The 22455-nt window shown below is 36.6% G+C and overlaps 1 protein-coding gene across 1 annotated transcript; it reads left to right on the top strand.

The window, feature by feature from the left end:
* The first annotated feature begins 5388 nt into the window (after positions 1 to 5388).
* LOC141830762 (putative galacturonosyltransferase 4) lies at positions 5389 to 22301 on the top strand. The gene is made up of 8 exons (XM_074718185.1): positions 5389 to 5497; positions 5603 to 5637; positions 5852 to 5966; positions 6096 to 6301; positions 19501 to 19718; positions 20646 to 21003; positions 21100 to 21675; positions 22026 to 22301. Exons 1-8 carry the CDS (start codon positions 5389 to 5391, stop codon positions 22299 to 22301), a joined length of 1893 nt encoding a protein of 630 aa, XP_074574286.1.
* The last annotated feature ends 154 nt before the right edge of the window (positions 22302 to 22455 follow it).

Genomic DNA, 22455 nt, shown 5'->3' with positions numbered 1-22455 from the left:
TCCTCTTGATTTTGACACTTCGAGACCCTATCAGGGTGGCGGTAAGGGTTGTCGAAGGTGGATGTGAAATCACGGTCATAGCTCCTTCGATCTTCAAAATCCTGCATCGTCAAACACTGGGTTAGTTCTGAGACTTGCCTCCGCAAATTCTCAATCATCACATCTTGAACTGTACAATCACAGTATTGGATTTCCTCCATCAGAACTTGATTATTGCCACCATAACCGCGATGATCACGACCACGATGACCATCCATTGAATCTGATGCGCTCTGATACCAATTGACGTAGGACGGGATAGTGATTATCCTACAAGCAATGCTTTGATACCAACTGACGCCGGACAAAATAGTGATTATTCTAGATATGAAAGATTGGAGGAGAAATGGGAAGATAACAAGTTCAAAAAATTTGGAAAAAATCGATAGACGGCCGCGTCGGCGCTTCTTCTAGGGCTTTTTCAAAAAAAAAGAAATTTTTATTAATCAACCAAACTGCTTGTCCCCTAAACATCAACTCATAAGATGTTTATATAGACCCAGACCTTAAGAAAGATTCCTAATCAAAAAGAAAATTTTCTTTACAAACTCGAAAAGAAAGACTTCTAATAAAAAGGAAAATTTCTTAACAAATTTGAAAAAAAAAATTTCTTAACAGACTCAAAATTTTAAAAATCCTAAACAGACTTCAAATATAAAATCCTAAGAAAAATTTTTAACAGACTCAATTCTAAAAATCCTAAACAGATTTTAAAAATACTAAAATAATAAATAATTTTTTTTAAAACTACTCTAATCCTAGACTAGTTAAACCAAAATTTTTCTCTAAATTAGCTAAATATATAATTTCTTGAACCAACTTTATCTTAGAAAGTGATCATTGTTCTAATAACTAAGATAACCCCTTTGCCTCATCACCGCTTGGAAGCTGATTTTTGAAATACATATTTAGTAAGTCAAAAGGTCAAACTTGAATCTAACATAAGGTTAAACAAATATTAAATAAAAATCTATTTTATTAATAAAGATAAAAATAGAAAATCATCTCACACAATTCATAGGATTAACTGTATGATCATCTAGAGATGGTTGAGATGAAACTAGGATGAAAAAATTTTAATTTAATTAATTCTTAAAAATCTCTAATTCAATTAATCCTTAAAAATCTCTAATTTAATTAATCCTTAAAACTTTCTAATTTACTTAATCTGAAATTTTTTAAAATTTTCTTAATCATTAAAAATTTCTAATTTACTTAATCCTTAAAAATCTCTAATATAATTAATACTTAAAGTTTTCAAAATTTTAATTAACTAAGTTTCAAAATTTTAACTAAGTTTTTAAAATTTTAATTAACTAAGTTTTTAAAATTTTAACTAAGTTTTCAAAATTTTAATTAACAAAGTTTTCAAAATTTTAATTAACTAATGAACTAAGTCTAAAATTTTTAATTAACCAATTAACTAGGTCTTAAATTTTAATTAACCAATTAAGTCCTAAATTTTAATTAATTAATCAATCCTTAAATTTTAATCAAGTCTTAAATTTTAATTAATTAACTAAGTCTTAAAATTTTAATTAACTAACTAAGTTTTAACTAATCTTTAAATTTTATAATTAATGAATTTCTTAAAATTTGTGGTTAATTAACTAAAGTATTAAAATCCTAATTAACTTAATCTTCTTAAGATTTTTTCTTAATCAAAAACCTAAATTTAAACCCAAACCCTTTAAAAGCCCAGCCTAACCTTATCCGAGCGCCCGGATAGAAAATCCAGGCGCCCCGACCCTCTTCCCGAAACCTGTCCACAATTTTACACAAGTGCCTCCAATTTTTAGGATCCAAGCGACTGGATATTCCTTCCAGGCACCCCGCACCACGCAAAATTCAAGCACCCCAATTCAAATCTAGGCACCTGGAAGTGGTTTATAAAAGAAACCTGAGGCCCATCATATCAAACTGCACCAAAACCTATACTACCTCTAAAAACCACCCTTCTCGCATGGTCGCCAAGCGTATAGGTCATCAGGTTCTTATTTCTTCATAAAAAATGCCTAGGTAAGCCCCCAAACCAACTCTAAAATAATTTAAATTAATATATTTTTTTGTTAAAGCTTTATTTTATCCATTAGGATTAAGAGGAAGACCACTGTGGCTGACACCTCTAGTACCCCTAGTACAGATCTCAAATTTCCCTCTGAGGAACATAAGATTGGGTTTGCATCATTAACATTTGTACACATACATTCTAGATATATATGTAGGACATTTTTTGCACGATCATACATACCATCCTTGGAGGTCGTAGAGCATTACGACCTTTAACGTTTAGTGTATTGTACTAGCCTGGTTAACATGAATTTGTGTGCTAGTTGTACAATAACCTAGTTTAAATCGATAATCTGACCTATTTCACCTAAGTTACAGGGAGGAATATCATCATATTATCCACCATCATTAGAGAGCACTTAGGACTACGTCATTCATCATGTCTATTTACCTGCTACCCCCTTAGGGATGTACTTTAATTTTGGGGATCCCTAGTCACACATCATGTTAAATTTGAGAGGAGTCCCAGTGGTCGGAACACCTCAGCCTCTAGGCCCCTGGAGAGGCTCCAAGCACTCAAAGTTGATTTGGTAACCTCCAAGTCAGCATGCAAATGCCTAAAAAGGATACAGAATCCCGAAAGATGTCGAGTTAGCATTAGAAGCAGATCGACGGGATAACGTGGAGGTGCCTGGAAGGACTTCCAAGCACTCGGATCAGCTTTTATAAGCAGTTACGAGGGAAAATCCTAAACACAACTTGCTACTCTAGTATGCCAACTTTCTATGCGCAAATAGTTGATCTAGTACGCCATCGTAACACTACCATGATGACTTTCTATGCACCTACAAATCCAACTAAGGGTTCAACTTGGATTGTGAAGTCGAGATCCAATAGTTGGATAATTGTCAAATGATAATATATTGTTTATGAGCTAACTTAGTTTTGTAGGAATTTGGGCAACCTGATAGATTCCATGCAACTGGAGGTCCGAGCGACTATATAGTTTCTAGGCATTTGGAGAGTAATTTTTTGCAAGATGAATTTGAGGCAACTGAAATGAATACAGGCACTTGGATAGAAAAATGCTAAAAATACATCAAAATGAATAAGGCCATGCTTGAGTCACCCGGAGGGGAATCCATGTGATCGGAGGAGGTCGAAATCGATGAGCACAGTAGAAGTCACCTAGAAGGATGTCCAAGCGACCAGAGTGGAATCGCCCGTAGGGTAATCCAAGCGATCGGAGAGACTAAATTTCAAAAATCAGCAGGTTGAATTTCCAAATCGACATGCACAACTAAAGTCGCTTAGAAGATTGTCCAAGCGATCGGAGTGGGCCTATAAAAAAGGGCTCGAATTTCAATGCTATATATGAATCTCAAGCTTTCAACTCTTCATTCTCTATGTTAAATTCGCTATCCAAGCAAGCCATGGAAGTCTTTGACAATCTACATCAAGCTCCTATCTTGTTGTTGTTGATATTATTTCATTTATTGCATTTTTTAGGAGATTTGTATAGTTGTTACAATCTCTTACATTTTGTAATCATCTCCTTCTTGCCGAAAAGTTTTTTCGGAAGGAGAATTTTAGTGATTTGTCCATCAAGGTAGTCTAGTATCGGATTACGAGCCTTGGAGTAGTAATCCGATGAGGATTGTGAACCAAGTAAAAAACTTGTGTGCTATCTTTATTTTTTGCTGCAATCTTTGATTTCGAAAACTCTTTAAAAAGAAAAGTTTTTTAAATATGAGATTCACCTCCTCCCTCTCGCGTTTTTCTCGATCCAACAATCAACACCTATCTTGATCCAATGCATATCACAATCTTTGATTGCCCATGCCTACTTCCGATAGCTTGGAGATGCAGTCTCCTAGATTCACTTCTAGTCATCCAAAACCTAAAGGTTTCTTGCAACACACAAAGATTAGTCTGAAGTATCATAGAATATGTATATATGCTTAGTATTTGGTCTGCTTAACATATTGAGCTTGCCTGGTATGTGATCTGTTTAACCTATTAAGACTTCTTATTTAAAATTTACTACTCTAGGACTTTCTTTTTGTCTAGGAGTTCACTCTTATAAAATTTTGACACTTGTCTACAGCTCATTCTTTTAAGACTTTTCCCTTGTTTAAAGTTTACTTCTCTTGGACTTTCACGTCTATCTAAAATTCACTCCTTTAAAAAAAATTTCTTGCGTATAGTTCATTTCTTTAAGAGTTTCACACTTAATTGTCTAACATCCAGTATCTTACGACCTATTAGGATTTTCAACCAACTATCAAACATCTAATCACTTTTGATTTGTTTAGACTTTACACCTAACCGCCTAACATTTAATTTCCTATAACATGCTAGGATTTTTAACCAACTATCAAGTGTTTGATCTTTTTGATTCACTTGGATTTTTTTTAATTAAATCCTTAGCAATCTTTTCTAAAAGTCTATTGTATTAATAATTTTTTTAAATATATTGATCAAACATTGTAACTTTATGTGAACTTAGTCAAAAGGGATCGACTATACCAATATATATCTCTTTGTTCTCAAAATTTATAAAGTTTAAATATTTTGAAAATTATATAATTTATGTACCAATTTTGATCAACGGCCACTTTCAATTTTCTAAAAAAAAAAATCATAAACGAACTAAATTATTTTGTTTAAATGTCAAAGTCAAATTTTAATAATTAAAAAGTGAATGACATATACTTGAACTAGAACCGTCAATATGAATTGGGTCCGTCAAATTATTTCACCTTGTCAAATAATTTAAATAAATTAGATTGAAATTTTATCATTTCATTTAAAAATTATAGATCCTTTAAGACCAACTCATGTCAAACTTGAATTGGTTTGCGGATTGAAAAGATTTTTTTAATTTAAAATAAAAATAAAAATTTAATAGATCGTAGACTGACCAATCTAATTTGTAATCAAATTTAAAAATTTTATTTTTTTATATTTTATATTTTTTTATAGACTTGTAAATCTATGAATTAATCTGTCTAATCCAAACTCATTTTAGAGGATTGAATTGAGGACTTTTTAATTTGTCCATTAAGATTGATGAGCCGGCCCTACTATGAGCCCGTCCATTTGACAGTTATAACTCGAAATAAATTTTCTTGAGATTATGAAATAATTTAAATTCAAATCTCACAGAGACATGCACGTGTTATCCACGTCATCGCGAGAGTTCCGCTGGGGCTAGACACAGGACCCTTCCCTTCCTCCATCGTCGTCCAATCGCTTTTTATTTTCGTCCGTTTCTGGAAGCCCACAACGGCCATTTCGATCCATGAATGCTTGTTTTCGAAGGCGGCGGTAGGGAACATGGCGAGGAGGAGGAGGAGGACGCTCATTCTGTTCTTTCTCTGCATCACTGTTGTCGCGCCGCTCGCTGTCTACACTGATCGGCTCGCCACCACGCCTACTTTTGTCGGTAATGCCTCCCTGAAGCAAGCAGTCCGAAGAAGAATCAATTTATCTGTGTTCATCTATTCCTCTCTCTATCACTTAACATTGGTTCCTCTTTGCTTTTCAGCAGCAATTGATCATCTCGATGACGAGATCCCTTTCCAGGTTTGTTACTCCTAGTTACAAGTTACATCAGATTTTTTTTTTATTGTGTTTTCCACGTTCTGGAGTTCAGGTAATGTGACTTATATACTGAATGAACGTCATTCGTATGGCCCTTTTCAAATTTTCTCTAATATTTCTCGAGTTTATTTTGTGCCTTTTGATCTATAACCTCGTAATAAAAGATTGTCATTTTTGTGATTCAACATCGCCGCAGGAGTCTCTTGATGCTGTCAAAGGACCAACTTGGACAATTTCCCCTAAAAATATGAGTGATTCATATCAGATCCATGCTCACTCTAGTAATGGTGTCTCGGTATCGGAGGCAAGAGGTAATTTCACTTATTCTTGCTGCCTTTTTATTGCAGTCCCATATCGTAACTAGTGCTTGCACTTCTGAAATTTGTTTCAGAATTTGTGTTACTGTGAGTTTGATATTGGCCTTTTATGTCTGATGATAGAAATATATTTGAGCAATGCTGGTGACCGTCCAAATAGAGTCCTATCCGAAGATATCAAGGGAACTAGATCAGAAGCAGAAAGTCTAATTAAGCAAGTGACTAATGAAGAGGGAAAGTATGCCGGCTTGCAGGAAGGAGAAACCAAAGGAGAGAAAATGCCGACAGGATTCCATAAAATTATATCTAAGACACAGTCTGTCAATCAGGTAGCTTCACATATGAATTTATCTGCTCAGATTAGGTTTACCTCTGGTTCTACCAAAAATTGTTTACTCATACTTGTTATATCATAGGTTCAAAAATTCCTACATAGTTTCTCAAAGAATAGATGTTGGAAAATTGGTTTCCATAACCAATAACATGAATATGGACAATGATGATTATTTTGCACGTAGACCATCGAAGGCTAATTTCCCGAATGAATGATAAATTCATGTCCAAAAATATTCAAGTAATAAAGGGTTAATCCAATATGGTCGAACGAAAGCATCATACAAAAGTAGGTCTATGGATATAAGTACACCAACGCTAACTTGAATATGTGTAAGTGATATCTCTTGTGGGATCATTGTCTAAAATATTGGGATTTATTCTTGAGATTTAGTTTACGTGGAACTAAAATTAATAATGGATGCCCTAATTGAAATGGGTCAAGATAGTTAAAATCAAGGGGATTAACACCCCATTTTTTTCATTTATTGATTTGGTGGCCCAATAAGGCTTAAACTTGGTAGTTTAGTGGACTTCCTAAAGGCTTCCATTTAGGATGCCCAATTCTACCAACCAAAAATTTTGACCATTAAGTCAAAATTAATTAAGGAATATTAATTTCTTTTAATTCATGCACTCTAGCATAATTACTGAAGGAAAGTGTATGGTGGGTATAATCAATGCATTAATATTTGAACGGTCACAAGGTTGATTTTTACTGCTTTATTAATTATTTTAACCTTGCATACTCCCTCCTCCCAACAATAAAAAGGGCTCAATACATAACTTCTAACTTAATTCTCAAGTTGTGAATTTTCCTATTGAGTTCTTCTCTCTTCCTCTCCTCTGTAAAGAGTTCTAAGACTTTAAAAATTTGTTAGGACTGAAAATTTAGAGTGTTCCTATATCGAGTTGTAGGTTGTTGTATCTTGTGAGGCTATTACCAATCAACCGTAAGCACCTGGGCATGACAATATCGTCTTAAAGAAAGAAGGACTAGTCTTTGCCTCATCTTTAAAACTATTATCCGAAGGGATAAGCTCACTTAAAAAGGTATGTCAATATCTGAAGAGATAACTCGACGATCAACAAGATTCAGTTAGTGATGATGATATAAAGAAGGGTATGCTTATTACTCAAAGGGTGTTTTGATGACCAAAAGGGTGTATTGAGATTATAAAGAGGAAAAGATCTATATTGTCATATTGAACTCCACTAGTTCGAGACATCAACTTATCAGCAAGGTGGTTGAATCAACTTTGACAACTATCCAATAGCAATCGTAAGACAATATTGTCAGTTATGATGATCATGGAGCTCACTCGTATTGAAAAGAAGGTTAATGAAAGGCTTACAATGGATGGCTAAACTAGGAACTAACAAGAAGAGGTGCATTAATAATAACCTAAACTGAAAGGCCAAGGGAACTACTATTGTGGAAAATCTAACCATAGAACCAAGGATTGTCCCTCGAAGAGGCAAAAACGAGGTCTTAAAAAGTAGAAGGCCAAAGGTCAGGTGTAGTTTACTGTGACATACTCACTCACAACAAATGTGTTTGACACTTTTTATTGTGCTGGTATTCAAAACCAATATGATTGTTACCTTGGAGACTAGTGGATTGACACAAGAGCAACACAACACGTATGTGCCGATAAGGAGATATTCTCTTCCTACTCCAACAATCTTTAGACAAGAACTTTGATTGGGTAACTCATCTAAATCTAAGGTCGTAGGACTAGGAAAGATCAAACTCCATATGTCCTCGGGAATAAAGCTAATGCTCACTGATGTCTTGCATGTTCTTGATATTCAAAAAAGTTTACTATTGGAATCTTTGCTAGTTAGGAGAGACATCAAGCTAGTATTCGAGGCTGACAAGGTCATACTTATGAAGAATAATGACTTCAAAGAGAAGGGATACTTAGAAAGTTATTCTAATTGAATACAACTCTTGTAAAATATAACTTGAGCAATAAGACTCCTCCAATTACCCATTTGATAGAGTCATCTGAGTTATGGCATGATAGTTTGGGACATGTCAACTTCAACATTCTACGTAAAATTGGATCTTTTGCCAAATGTTGAGTTCAACTTGAGTCACAAGTGTGAGACTTGTGTAGAGGTTTAAATGACCAAATTATCCTTTCTATCAATAGAAAGGAGCACCACACCTATAGAATTGATACACTGGTATATATGTGATTTAAAGTGCACGTAAACTAGAGGTGGAAAGAAGTACTTCATTACCTCTATCAATGATTGGATGAAGTACTATTATATGTACTTGCCAAGAGGAAACAATAAGGCTCGTAAAGTGTTCAAACACTACAACAATGAGGTTGAAAATCAACTTGGCAAAACCATCAAAGTCATCCACATTGATTGAGGAGAATACGGGGCACTTGAGAAATTTTACTCTAAGATGGGTATCATTCTTCAAACAACTACTCACCTCAATCCAATAGTCGAATGCTTGAACTTCTCCAAGCAAATTAGTATATCCTCTAATTTAAAAATTGAATTTATGTTTAAATAAGTTGGAAAATTAAATAAACAAGCATTGTAATTAATCTTTCTCACAATATGACCAAATAAAGAAGATATATCTGATATGAATGCATCTAATGTAGATGTGATTGAGGAAATTTGATTTAGTAAATGCAATATGAAAATTTATGGCACCATTAAATATTTTATAAAAATCATTACTCAGTACAATTTCCATCATTGTTTTGACAGATATATTCCTAATATGTAAAGTGGGGTGCTTAGTTTGGTAGATAGAAGAAAAGAAGACATTTAATTCAATTTGTTGGCAAGCATCAAAGATATAAGTAAATATAGAACGAATTGTACTAAGTGATTTGCAAATTTTCAAACTGTCATCTTGTATTGTGTTTACTTTCTTTTGGCTTCTCTGGATAACATGAATGCATTATATCATATGACTCAAAGTCATCATTAGTAGCTAATCGATTGGACTCCAAAGATGTCAAGTCAATAAGGAGTTCTTCTAATATTGCACCATTAAAAGATTTATTCATAACATCATAGGAAGACTCTTCTAAAATATTCTTAGGGGTTTTCTCTAAGGTTGGGTTATGAAGGGTTTTATATTTAAATACATTTCTTTTATTTTAGCAGCAAGATCATGGATTTTAAGAGAACTGAGATCTTCTGTTGATGTCTTTAAGTTCAATTCATTTGAGGAAGGTTGTTTTGTTTTTACATAGTTGTTAGACAATTGTCTCTTAAGTTTAGTGGGATTATATCTATCTTTTCATTGTCTTCTCTTTTCATGCCAAAGTGTGATGGTTTTTGTTTGTCTTGTTCTCTACTATTTTGGACACATCGCTAATAAATTTTAGCAGATTTACTAAGTGTGAATTTGGCAAATCATACTTGTTTAATGGAGGTAAAATTATGTTGGTCAAAATAATTTTCAATGTCATCTAACCAATTAAGAAATACATTGGGGTCCATAGTTCCATCAAATGTAGATTCTAATAGGTGGTTCATAAAAATAGTGATTCTTTTTTAGACATGGGATGATATGATTGTGGTCTTTGTATACATGTCATCCCTAAATTTAGTAGTGTATGAAGGATAACCATTATATTCATTAAGTTCACCATTCACACGAGTATAATCTAGTTGATATCTCTCTCACATACCTAAAATCTAAATCTCGCATGTATTTAGTGGTAGGTATTATGTTTTCTCTTATAAGTTAATTCAACTATTGACAAATAATGATGATTATAAAATAAAATAATATGATCAATTAAATGAGATATAGGAGAATATGATATGCTAACACACAAGTAGAGTAATTAAATTGATGATGATATTATTTATGCTGGATGATGATTAAACCAAATAGGAATATTTTATTTGATGGATGGTAATTAAACAAAATAAGAAATATTTTATTTAAATGATAACTAAACTAAATAGGAAATATTCTTTTAAGAATGATGTCTAAACTAAATTGGAAAAATATGATGATATTTTGATTTTATGAATAAGATGCTAATATGCATGAATTTATGAGAAAAGACTAACTAAATGTAAGCAGGGTTTGAAATCTCGTGCCGTATCGGACGATACGCACGAAATTTTTCGTTCCGACGAGCCACCGGCACCAGCACAGCGCCGGCACACGAAATCCGGCTGGGAACGCCGCCGGAGGCGTCGCCCGGGCTCGGCGACGCCTCCGGAGGCGTCGCCCGGCCGCCGGAGGAGCCTGTTAGAATATTTAGGATAAATATTATTATTTCTTTATAGAATAATTTTTTATCTAGAATAAGTCCCTATACTCATGTATAAATAGGGACCTATGGCTTGTAATATTCTAAGATATTCCATACTATTTTACATGGTATCAGAGCGAAGAAATTAGGTTTATCCACCTATCCCTAATTCTCTCTCTTCGCCGCCGCCATCCCGTATCTCTTCCGCGACTCCGCGACTCCTGCGCTTCTTCTTCCCGAAGCGCCTCTCTGATCGCGGCGAATTGCGATCGTGCCGAACGGAAGAACGCGTGAGCGCCGGAAACTTCCCAGCTTGTTGCGGCGTCCTCCCAGCGTTCTCCTCTCTTCTCCGGTATCGCGGCGTCCTCCCAGCGTTGCGGCGTTCTCCTTCGCGATCTGACGCGATCGTTCTCCGCTGCTCGCCCGACAGCAATCCATCTGTCGCTCCTAATCCAGAGCACCCTCCGCGTGAAGGAGAAGACTCCTTCGCCAGTTTCTTCTCAACAGGAGCCATTACCGGTGACTCCTGTTCGCGCCAGCGCCGATCGAAGCCGTCGCTCCTAATCCAGAGCACCCTCCGCGTGAAGGAGAAGACTCCTTCGCCAGCTTCTTCTCAACAGGAGCCATTACCGGTGACTCCTGTTCGCGCCAGCGCCGATCGAAGCCGCCGCCTTGCTCGCTGTCGCTTTCGACGCCGATCGCGAGGGGCGATTTCTCCTCCGCGACGCTGCGTTGTTTTGATTTCCCTGTTTTGCTCCCACAGACGGCGCCTATCCGACTCCGGAGGCTTCGTGATTGAGACAGACCTCCGTAGGTCTCCCTGTTTGTTTTGATTTCGCTGTTCTCTGTTTTGATCGGTTTCCAGCTTCCTGTCCCAGCTTCCTGTCCGGACCAAAACAGCAAAACAGCAAACAGTAAAAAAAAAAAAAAAAAAAAAAAAACAACACAAGGATCGGTTTCTTCCCGATGGCTACCTCTTCCAGCTCCACGACATCCAGCGCTTCAAAGTCAGATATCTCAATTTTTACCAACCACATCACGGCACCACTCTCTTCCGAGTTGTTGGATGGTAAGAATTATTCCTCTTGGAGCTCTCACATTGAACTTTGGCTTGTTGGACAAGGTTATGAGTCACATCTCACCCAAATCGAAGAAGATATTCAAGCTACCGAACGTCCTCTGTGGAAAAAGATTGATGCTCAGTTGTGCTGTATTATCCGAGCCACCATTCATCCATCTCTTAGGGATGTCTTCCGCACTCACAAAACTTGCAAAGCTGTTTGGACACAGGCTCAACAACTTTTTACAAATACCTCTCGGCGACTCTATCAAGTTTGTGAAGATCTCATGACTATTCTCAGTGCTCATCAGATTAAAGATTCTATGTCAACTTATCTGGGTTCAGTGTCTAGACTTCTTTGTGAATTCAATGAACTGCTTCCACCTGCGGCCACTCCTGTTGCAGAGCTTGAAAATCGGAAGAAATTTTTTATGTCTCTGGCTTTATATGGTTTGCCCACAGACTATTCTCATGTTCGTGATCAGATTTTGGGTAACCCCACAGAGGCTACTATGGATAGTACCTGGGCGACTCTCCTTCGTGTTCCTGCCAAAGTCTCGACGTTACCTCCTTCCAGTCATGTCGACTCATCAGCCTTGGTCTCTCGAAACAACAACAGACCTCCACCTCGTAAGGGTGGCAAGGGACGTCCTTGGTGTGATCATTGCCACCGACCAGGACACACAATTGATAAATGTTGGAGTCTACATGGCCGACCACCTCGTACTGCACAGATCGTCCAGAGTTCTGTTGCTCCTTCAGCTTCCACTTCACAGTTGCCACCAGATCCGACCCCACCACCCTCCTATGACGACTTTCTGAAATGGTATGAGGATCGAAAGACTTCTGATTCCCCTGCTACCGTTGCACTCACTGGTAATTCCTTTGCTGGTATATCTCACTCTTCGAGTCCTTGGATTCTTGATTCCGGAGCCACCGATCATATCACTGGTAATAAATCCCTTTTTTCTTCTCTCTCCACTTCTGGCTATTTACCTTTTGTCACCATGGCAAATGGTTCTCAAACTCAGTCCCAGGGTATTGGTATTGTTCATCCTTCTCGGTCACTTTCTATTCATAATGTTCTTTATGTTCCTGGTGCTCCTTTTAATTTATTGTCAATTAGCCAGCTTACTCGGTCTCTTGATTGTGTCATCTCATTTACTAAATCTTCTGTTTCCTTACAGGACCGGAGTACGGGGAGGATGATTGGCTTCGGATGTGAGTCTCATGGCCTATATCGACTTCAACAGTCCTCTCTTATTGGTTCGGCGACGGCATCTCCTCTTCTTATTCATGCTCAATTGGGACATCCTAGTCTTGATAAGTTAAAACAATTGCATCCTGGTCTTTCTCACTTAGAATCTTTGTCTTGTGAGTCATGTCAATTAGGAAAACATGTTCGTAGTTCGTTTTCTCCTCGCATTGTGAGTCGGGCTACGTCCCCTTTTGCTTTGGTCCATTCTGATGTTTGGGGTCCAAGTCGTGTTTCCTCTACATTGGGGTCACGGTATTTTGTTACCTTTATTGACGATTTTTCTCGTTGTACTTGGTTATATCTAATGAAGGATCGCTCAGAGTTGTTTTCTCTTTTTCAATCATTTTTCTTTGAAATTAAAACTCAATTTGGTATTTCTCTTCGAACCTTGCAGAGTGATAATGCACGTGAGTATCTCTCTACTTCATTTCAGACATTCTTAGCATCTCATGGTGTGTTGCATCGGACGTCTTGTCCTCATACCCCTCAACAGAATGGAGTGGCCGAACGCAAGAATCGTCATCTCCTTGAGACCACCCGGACTCTTCTTCTCCATTCTCATGTTCCTCTTCAGTTTTGGGGTGACGCTGTGCTTACTGCGTGCTATCTCATCAATCGTATGCCTTCCTCCACTCTACAAGGTCAAATCCCTCATCATGTTCTTTATCCTCATCAGTCTCTTCATTCTTTACCACCTAAAGTCTTTGGTTCTACATGTTTTGCTCATGCTCTCGATCCTGGCATTGACAAACTCTCTCCCCGGTCTCATAAATGTGTCTTCCTTGGGTACCCCCGGTCTCAGAAAGGGTACAAGTGTTATTCCCCTACTCTCCGTCGGTACTTCATCTCTGCTGATGTTACGTTCTTTGATTCGGTTCCATTTTTTGGGCCAAATGGATCTCCGTCCGAATTGTCTCCTTCTACGCCTGCACCAGTGGCTATCTTTTATCCTCCGGAGGAGTCTTTTTCACCTCCGGAGACATCTCCTCCATTACAGGTTTATCAGCGTCGTCCTCGTCTTGCTTTACCGCCGCCCACCACTGACACTGCCATGGACACATCTTTGGAGCCCAGTCTTTCGCCTCGTCCTCCGGTCCCATCTCCTGAGTCTGATATTCCCATTGCTCTTCGGAAAGGTATGCGTTCCACTCGTAATCCCTCTCCTCATTATGTTTCTTTGAGTTATCATCGTATTTCTCCTTCCTATTTTTCTTGTCTTTCCTCTTTGTCGTCTATTTCTCTTCCGAAGAATGCAGGTGATGCCTTTGCCCATCCAGGATGGAAACAGGCAATGCTCGATGAAATGTGTGCCTTGCAGAGCAGTGGGACTTGGGATCTCGTTCCTCTACCATCAGGGAAGTCAGTTGTCGGTTGTCGATGGGTGTATACGGTGAAGGTTGGTCCAGATGGAAAGGTTGATCGGCTTAAAGCTCGCCTTGTTGCAAAAGGCTATACTCAGATCTTCGGATTGGATTATGGGGATACTTTTTCTCCTGTTGCCAAGATGTCTTCTGTACGTCTATTCCTGTCCATTGCTGCGATTCGTCATTGGTCTCTTTATCAGTTGGACATCAAAAATGCTTTCTTACATGGTGACCTGCTCGAGGAAGTCTACATGGAGCAACCTCCGTGTTTTGTTGCTCAGGGGGAGTCTTCTGGTCTTGTATGTCGCCTACGAAAATCTTTATATGGCCTCAAGCAGTCTCCTAGAGCATGGTTTGGTAGATTTAGCACTGTCATTCAACAATTTGGCATGACTCGGAGTGAGGCTGACCATTCTGTCTTTTATCGTCACTCATCGACTGGTTGCATCTACTTAATAGTTTATGTTGATGATATTGTTATCACAGGTAGTGATAATCTCGGAATTTCACAGGTGAAACAGCATCTTTTCAAACATTTCCAGACAAAAGATCTCGGCAAACTCAAATATTTTTTGGGAATAGAAGTGGCACAGTCCAAAGATGGGATTATCATATCTCAAAGGAAATATGCAATGGATATTCTAGAAGAAACAGGTATGTTAAACTCAAAGACAGTCGACACCCCTATGGATCCTAATGTCAAGCTCATGCCAAATCAGGGGGAGCCTCTTTCAGATCCTGAACGATACAGGCGATTAGTAGGGAAACTAAGCTACCTTACTGTTACTCGTCCAGATATCTCGTTTGCAGTAAGTGTAGTAAGTCAGTTTCTCAACTCTCCATGCAAGGAACATTGGGATGCTGTGACACGTATTATTCGATATATCAAAGGCGCTCCAGGAAAGGGTCTGTTGTACGGAGACAAAGGACATACTCGAGTCGTAGGTTATTCTGATGCAGATTGGGCAGGATCTCCCATTGATAGGAAATCTACTTCTGGTTTCTGTATATTTGTTGGAGATAATCTTATTTCTTGGAAAAGCAAAAAGCAGAATGTTGTGGCAAGATCCAGTGCAGAGGCAGAATATCGAGCTATGGCCATAGCCAGTCAAGAGCTTATATGGCTCAAACAATTGCTTCAAGAGCTAAGATTTGGAGAGGTTACACAAATGTCACTTATATGTGATAATCAAGCGGCCATGCATATCGCCTCGAATCCAGTTTTTCATGAGAGAACAAAACATATTGAAGTTGACTGTCACTTTGTCAGAGAAAAAGTCATATCTGGTGAAATATCTACAAGTTTTGTTAACTCACAGGATCAACTAGCAGATATATTCACCAAGTCACTGAGAGGTCCTCGGATTGACTACATATGTAACAAGCTGGGAACATATGATTTATATTCTCCAGCTTGAGGGGGAGTGTTAGAATATTTAGGATAAATATTATTATTTCTTTATAGAATAATTTTTTTATCTAGAATAAGTCCCTATACTCATGTATAAATAGGGACCTATGGCTTGTAATATTCTAAGATATTCCATACTATTTTACAAAAATCAATTTTTAGGAAGAGGAACTACATTTATACCTAGATGATGTGAGATTCGTTGATGTTGAAGTTGTTCGAGTTTTGATTTGGACCAATAGATGAAGATACTCAATCTGCACTTCATTGAATCTAAAAGAGACAACCATTTCTTACAAACTAAAAAAGGAAAGCACAATTAATTCTTTTTAGAAATTTTGTTGGCTCTTGGCTGTATCAGTGTCTTGTTTGCAATTGGGAAAGCCGATATACGATGGTCGTTGTCGTTGTGATGAGCTAATGATGGTGATTCCTTGGAGGGAGCATTCAACCAAAAGCAACAAGATGGAGTTGACAAGACCTTTATGATGCTACCAATAGTGCTCGTGGCAATACAAGAGGAAAACACAAATTTACTATGCTACTTTTTTACAGCAATATTTTTCCTCTTTTTTTTTTCTCAAACGTTTTCCTTTTAATCTCCACTCTTTTTGTCACTTTATTTCTCACCTTTTTTCCTTCCCACCCCCCCACTTTTCCCTCTCTTTTTGTTTTTGATTTTTTTGCTCGATTTTTCTCTTACTGTATTGCTATAGTAGATTGATATTTTTTTCTTTTTCAAAGGCAAAGCCAATGATGACAAAATGACGATGCATGAAGATAATGATAGGGCATGAGATTCAGACTAGAACTTGAGAACAAATGAAAATAAAGAAATAATGATAATGGTGAAAAAACTATAGAAGGTAGATATGAAAATAGATATGCAGAGGATGCAGTAAAGAAAACTATGTATGTGATGATAATAAGAAAATGGAATCACAATAAAGAGTACTCAAAGATGTAAAGAAACAAGTTGGGTTTTAAATTGTGAATGAATTGTGGATGGGGGCTAATTTTTTGAATTGTGAATGAGTTATGGATGTGGACGAAATTAAAATTAAAGGATAATGGATAGCAGAGATAACTAGTACTGAAACTGAACCACTAGGCTTCAGCTCTGATACCAATTAACGCAGCACCAAATTCAAACTATTGAACTACCTAGAAACTAGGAACGAAATTGATAGGAAAATAAGGAAATAACCTCACACAGATAAATTAAATTGAAAATTATATTAATTCAAAGATGATTAAAATACATGACTCTGGACTCCTTTTATAGACTTGACTCAATAGTAAATATAAAAATAAATATTCTAAATAAAAAAGGCTAATCTAATAGGGATTATAATTATTCCCTATGTGTTACCCAAATAGAAAATATTAATTACCAAATAACAAAAATAAAATCTCTGATTTATTGTAGATGCGCCAATCTTAAATGTTTTCCGATTTAATTCCATTTATTGTGAATGCTCCAATCTTGAAATATTTTTTTATTCTTGAAGATTTTCAATTTCTTTCCTTTTATTGAGGATAAATCAATCTGGCATTTTGCTTCAATTTATTTACTTCAAAATTATTTTCTTTCCTGCCATATTTGTTTCCTTGTTTGCATTATTCTTTTCCTTATTTGTATTATAAGGTGAGCAAAGATTCTTAATGATTCTTATACTGTACCACAAAGGGTATAATGTAGTATTGTAGGATATTCTTGATAGGAGATCACTTATGTAAGTGCAGAGTGAGGGCTGCTTCAAAAGTATAAACACTTATAAATGCCCAAGCATTGTCCATGGTTAAAACAAACACAGTAGAGAACTGGTAGAAGCTTAGGAGTTATTGTGTGGGTATGATTTATTTGATTTACATCAATGACTGAACAATTCAATACATAATTCATTGGGAAGCCAAGTAAATCCAATCATATTCCACTATGGAAGGTTCAAAGTCACAAGCTACCTCTCCCCATTCAATAATCTTCTTGTTAGAATTCTTTTATTAAGACTTGAAACTTATCCATAATTTCCATTTATATGAGAGATTATTAAAAAATTAGTTTTCGTAACTAATAAGATGAGTATGGAAGGTGGCTATTTCATGAGTAGACCGATAAATTGATTTCCTAAGTGAATGGAAATTAATGTCCACAAATATTCAAGTAATGAAGGGTTGACCTGATATGGTGACGAAAGCATTAGTTCATATAGGTGTAGGGTCCATGGATATGAATACATGAATGCTAACTTAAATACACATAAGTGATAATTCTTATGGGACTATTGTCTAAAATATTGAAATTTATTCTAAGATTTAGTTCAAGTGGAACTAAAATTAATAACAAATGTACTAAATTGAAATTGGGCAAGATAATTAAAATCAAGGGAATCGACAACCCATTTATTGATTTATTGGCCCAATAAGGCTTAAACTTACCAACTTAGTGGGCTTCCATTTAGGAAGCCCAATTCTAAGCAAACCAAGAATTTTACCATTAAGTCAAAATTAATTAAGGAATATTAATTCCTTTGAGTTCATGCTCTCCCTCTAAATGTGGAAGCAAAGTATACGGTGGGTGTAATAAGTTCATTAATATTTGAATGGTCACAAAAGTGCTTTGTTTGCTCTTCATTCTTGTTTTTTAACCCTTCATACTCCCTCCTCACCCTTATAAAAGGGGCTCAATACCTCACTTCTAACTCACTCAATTATCAAGTTGTGAATTTTTCCTCTTGAATTCTCTCCATCTCCTCTCTAAAGAGTTCCAATGCTTCGAATTAGGACTCAAAATTTGAAGTGTTCTATTTCGATTCGTAGGTCATTGTATCTTAAGAGACAATTGTCGATCATCAATAAGCACGTAGGCAAGAAAATATTGTTTTAAAGAAAGAATGTCTAGCATTCACCTAGTCCTTAAAACTATTATCTGAAGGGATAAGCTTACTTGAAGAGGTGTGCCGATATCCAAAGGAATAGTTGATAACCGATGAAATTAAGTCGGTGACTTCATACCAAGAAGGCAAGGGGTGCCTTGATAACTGAAAAGGGTATGTCAATATTATAAAAGGGCAAGATCTACATTGTCATACTGAGCTCCACCGGTTTGACTGGACCTAAGGTGGTTGGATCAACTTCGACAACTATCTAACAACAAAAGAAACATATGCACCATAATTATGATTGAGGTCCCTAGATGCTGACCTGTTTATTCTACAGGCTAGGAGACTTTGCCTTTCACGGTCACCATTGCTATTGGGTAAAATATGCTCTATGTTCTACCAATATGAATCATGTATGTTCTGGCCTCCTTTGTGAAAAAACATCTAACATTTACTTAAAACTTTCTTTAGATGTAGTCTAGTTTGCTTCGGATAAATTGTGTTCCATGAATACCTTACAATCTTTTTTTCATATATTTTGTATATCTTCAGGAGAAACCAATCACTTCTTTTAAATCCATATTCTTTTATCGTTCAGCAAAGTGAAGTGGTAAATAAAAGGCAAAGATACACAATCTGTGATGAAGAAAAAAAATTGTTCTTGTCCCATTGATGTGTGTGACCAATAATTGTGGACTTTCACTTGTTTTGCACAGCAGATTGTGCTTGTCAAATATAATTTCGGATGCTATTCTTATGATAACGCAACATCAAGAAGGATATTGGATATACCCCAAATTCATTCACATTCCAATATTAGTCTGGTCACTAAATAGAGGGGTTGAAATCAGCATTGTTTTACCTACAGAAATACATTGGTAGTCTTTTCCTTTCTTTGCCAACTAAGTTTGAAATAGACAAAATCCAGTGATCATCTCTAAATATATGATTTTCTTTTAAAAAGGATCTTCATAATCCAGAAATGAGTTCTAAAGTTGCTTCAAGTGGCTTATCTCTTGCAAAAGTTCAGCAATTCAAGGACCAGCTAATAAGGGCAAAGGTCTATCTTAACCTTTCGCCTTCCAGAACTTATCCTGAATTCATCAGGGAGCTTCGAGCACGGGTGAGGGAAGTTGAGCACACACTTGGAGATGCAACTAATGACACTGAACTGCCAAAAGGGTATAATCTCTTATTTTTAGTTGCAACTTCTTAAGTGCAAACAAACTTTTCATTTGATATCATTTGTCTGGTTCTATTTGGATTATAGAATTATAATAGAGCATTACTTTGCCCTTGGATAAGGACATGACAAGGTTACTACGTTTGTTAATAGCAACATTAGTCCTTTCCAAATTCAGGTTAAGAAAACAAAATATAATATCAAGTTTGAAACATATTCATAAGATCATCCTTTATTTTCTTTTACAAGATACTTTGTATGCCCACTTCCATATCATATCAAGTTGGTCAATAGTATTTTTATCCTTCCTCCATATTCAGTTTATGAAAAAGAAATGTAATATCAAGTTTGAAAAATATTTGTAAGGTCATCCTTCTTTTCTATTTTATGAAAGTTGGTATGTCCTACGTCTGTATGATCATTGTTATAATCAGCGTCATCATTCTTTTATGGCTTTGAGGCAGTACAGCATCTACTTAATTATTCTACTTTGCAACAACACAACCTTGGCAGCTAAATCCCTTCCCAAATAGTTCATTCTTTTTGGGTTACGTGCTGAACTGGTCCCATGATTTTACAAAGGGCTTCTTTGAGAAACAAAAAAGTTTGGGGGTGGAAGTTTGAGGGATGAGGGATTAACTTGTATTCAACCTTTCTCATTGCTTGATAATGCACCTGTATTTGTTGCATCCTTGGAGTTGTTTTTAATTAACCCTTGTTAATTTTTTTTTCTGCATCCAGTTTGCATTTTAGGACATCTATCTGCAGGGCTTGTCATTGATGTTTCTAACAATCATTAGATATGTTGTTGCAGTGTCTTCTATATTTATTAAAAACAAACAAACTGAAGATGATGCTTCTTAGAGACTTAACAAAAATTTACATGTGTGATTGCTTGTTTGATAGCCTGATTGTCATTGATCTAGTGCCCATGAGAAACTGAAGATGATGGAACAAACTTTGGCAAAAGGCAGACAAATTCATAATGACTGCTCTTCTGTGATAAAAAAGCTACGAGCTTTTTATCAATCTGCAGAGGACCAATTGAGAGCTCAGAAAAAACAGGAATTGTTCCTGACACAAGTTGCCGCAAAAACCCTTCCTAGAGGTCTCCACTGTCTTCCTTTGCGTCTCACCACAGTGTATCATTCACTTGACTCAAGCAAACAGCAGTTCCCTCACCAAGAAAAGCTTGAAGATCCCAAACTCTTTCATTATGCACTTTTTTCTGACAATGTACTAGCGACTGCAGCAGTTGTTAATTCTACAATATTAAATGCTAAGGTCATCTTCTAATTGCATTAACCATTGTGTTTTATTTATTTTGAGTTTAAAATTGCATTCATGCTTATCGACGGATTCTTTTCTTATTACATGCAGGATCCTGAAAACCATGTATTCCATATTGTTACTGATAGGCTCAACTACGCAGCAATGAAGATGTGGTTTTTAGCAAATCCACCAGGGAAAGCTGCAATTCAGGTTCAGAATGTTGACGAATTTACATGGTTGAACTCAAGCTATAGTCCGGTTCTAAAGCAGCTTGGATCTCAGTCTATGATAGATTATTACTTCAAGTCCCACCTTGCTAAGTCTGATGGAAATTTGAAGTTTAGAAATCCAAAGTATCTATCTATCCTAAATCATCTGCGATTTTATCTACCAGAGATCTTCCCCAAGCTCAGCAAAGTTGTTTTCCTAGACGATGATGTCGTTGTGCAGAAAGACCTTTCCTCTCTCTGGGCTATTGATCTCAAGGAAAAAGTTAATGGTGCAGCTGAGACCTGTGGTGAAAATTTCCATCGGTTTGATAGGTATCTCAACTTTTCTAATCCTCTTATTGCCAAAAATTTTGACCCACGTGCTTGTGGCTGGGCATATGGAATGAATGTATTTGATTTGATTGAGTGGAGGAAACAAAACATCACGGAGATCTATCATCATTGGCAAAAACTGGTAAGAAACATGTTCTATCTTCATAAAGCACTTTTGGTACAACTTCAACTAACTCTATTTCTCTCTGAAGCATATATCAAAATGCCAATTTGGTTATCTTAGCAAATTACAGTTAGTGTTCACTATTCAGCATTTGATATATAACAATGTGGTGTCCTTTTACTCGTGCCAAATGCATGACATTATATATTTCCTTACGTAGATACTTGTGCGACATTCTCTACTGTTTCTTGTTCATACACTGTTATCCTCAAAGCAAACCTTGACGGTTTACCAAGTTCAGATCCACATTTATGCTTCATTGACACTTCCGAGTTACTTCACTTTTTTCCCCCTGTTTTTATCTACAGAATGAAGACAGACTATTGTGGAAGTTGGGTACTCTACCACCAGGTTTAATCACATTTTGGAGGCGCACTTACCCTCTAGATCGTTCATGGCATGTTCTAGGGCTTGGGTACAATCCAAATGTTAGCCAGAAAGATATTGCAGGTGCAGCTGTGATACACTACAATGGAAACATGAAACCTTGGCTTGAAATAGGCATCGGGAAGTACCGTAATTACTGGTCTAAATATGTGAACTACGACCAAGTTTATTTGAGAGACTGCAACATTAATCCTTAGGAGCCAAATGATGACTTCGTATCCCATCGAACACTGCTCCAGCTGATTCATTTTTGAGCTCCGGTTCTTTTGACCATGCATACTCTCTTTCTTTTTTTATTTTTTATTTTTTATTTTTTCAGCTTGTTTAAGTAAATGCATTATGCTTAGATAC

Source organism: Curcuma longa, chromosome 6 (genome assembly GCF_044706935.1).
Source record: "Curcuma longa cultivar G26 ecotype Majalengka, Jawa Barat chromosome 6, ITB_CL_G26_1.1, whole genome shotgun sequence".
Taxonomy (NCBI): domain Eukaryota; kingdom Viridiplantae; phylum Streptophyta; class Magnoliopsida; order Zingiberales; family Zingiberaceae; genus Curcuma; species Curcuma longa.
The sequence above is the reverse complement of the archived record's forward strand: the minus strand, read 5'-3'. Positions and strand labels throughout refer to the sequence as shown.

Excerpts from the sequence above, each read along its gene's own strand:
- LOC141830762 (XM_074718185.1), top strand. The coding sequence starts at position 5,389 with ATGGCGAGGAGGAGGAGGAGGACGCTCATTCTGTTCTTTCTCTGCATC. Across the intron at positions 5,638-5,851 it reads ATGACGAGATCCCTTTCCAG|GAGTCTCTTGATGCTGTCAA; the intron begins GTTTGTTACTCC and ends ACATCGCCGCAG. Across the intron at positions 21,676-22,025 it reads ATCATCATTGGCAAAAACTG|AATGAAGACAGACTATTGTG; the intron begins GTAAGAAACATG and ends TTTTATCTACAG.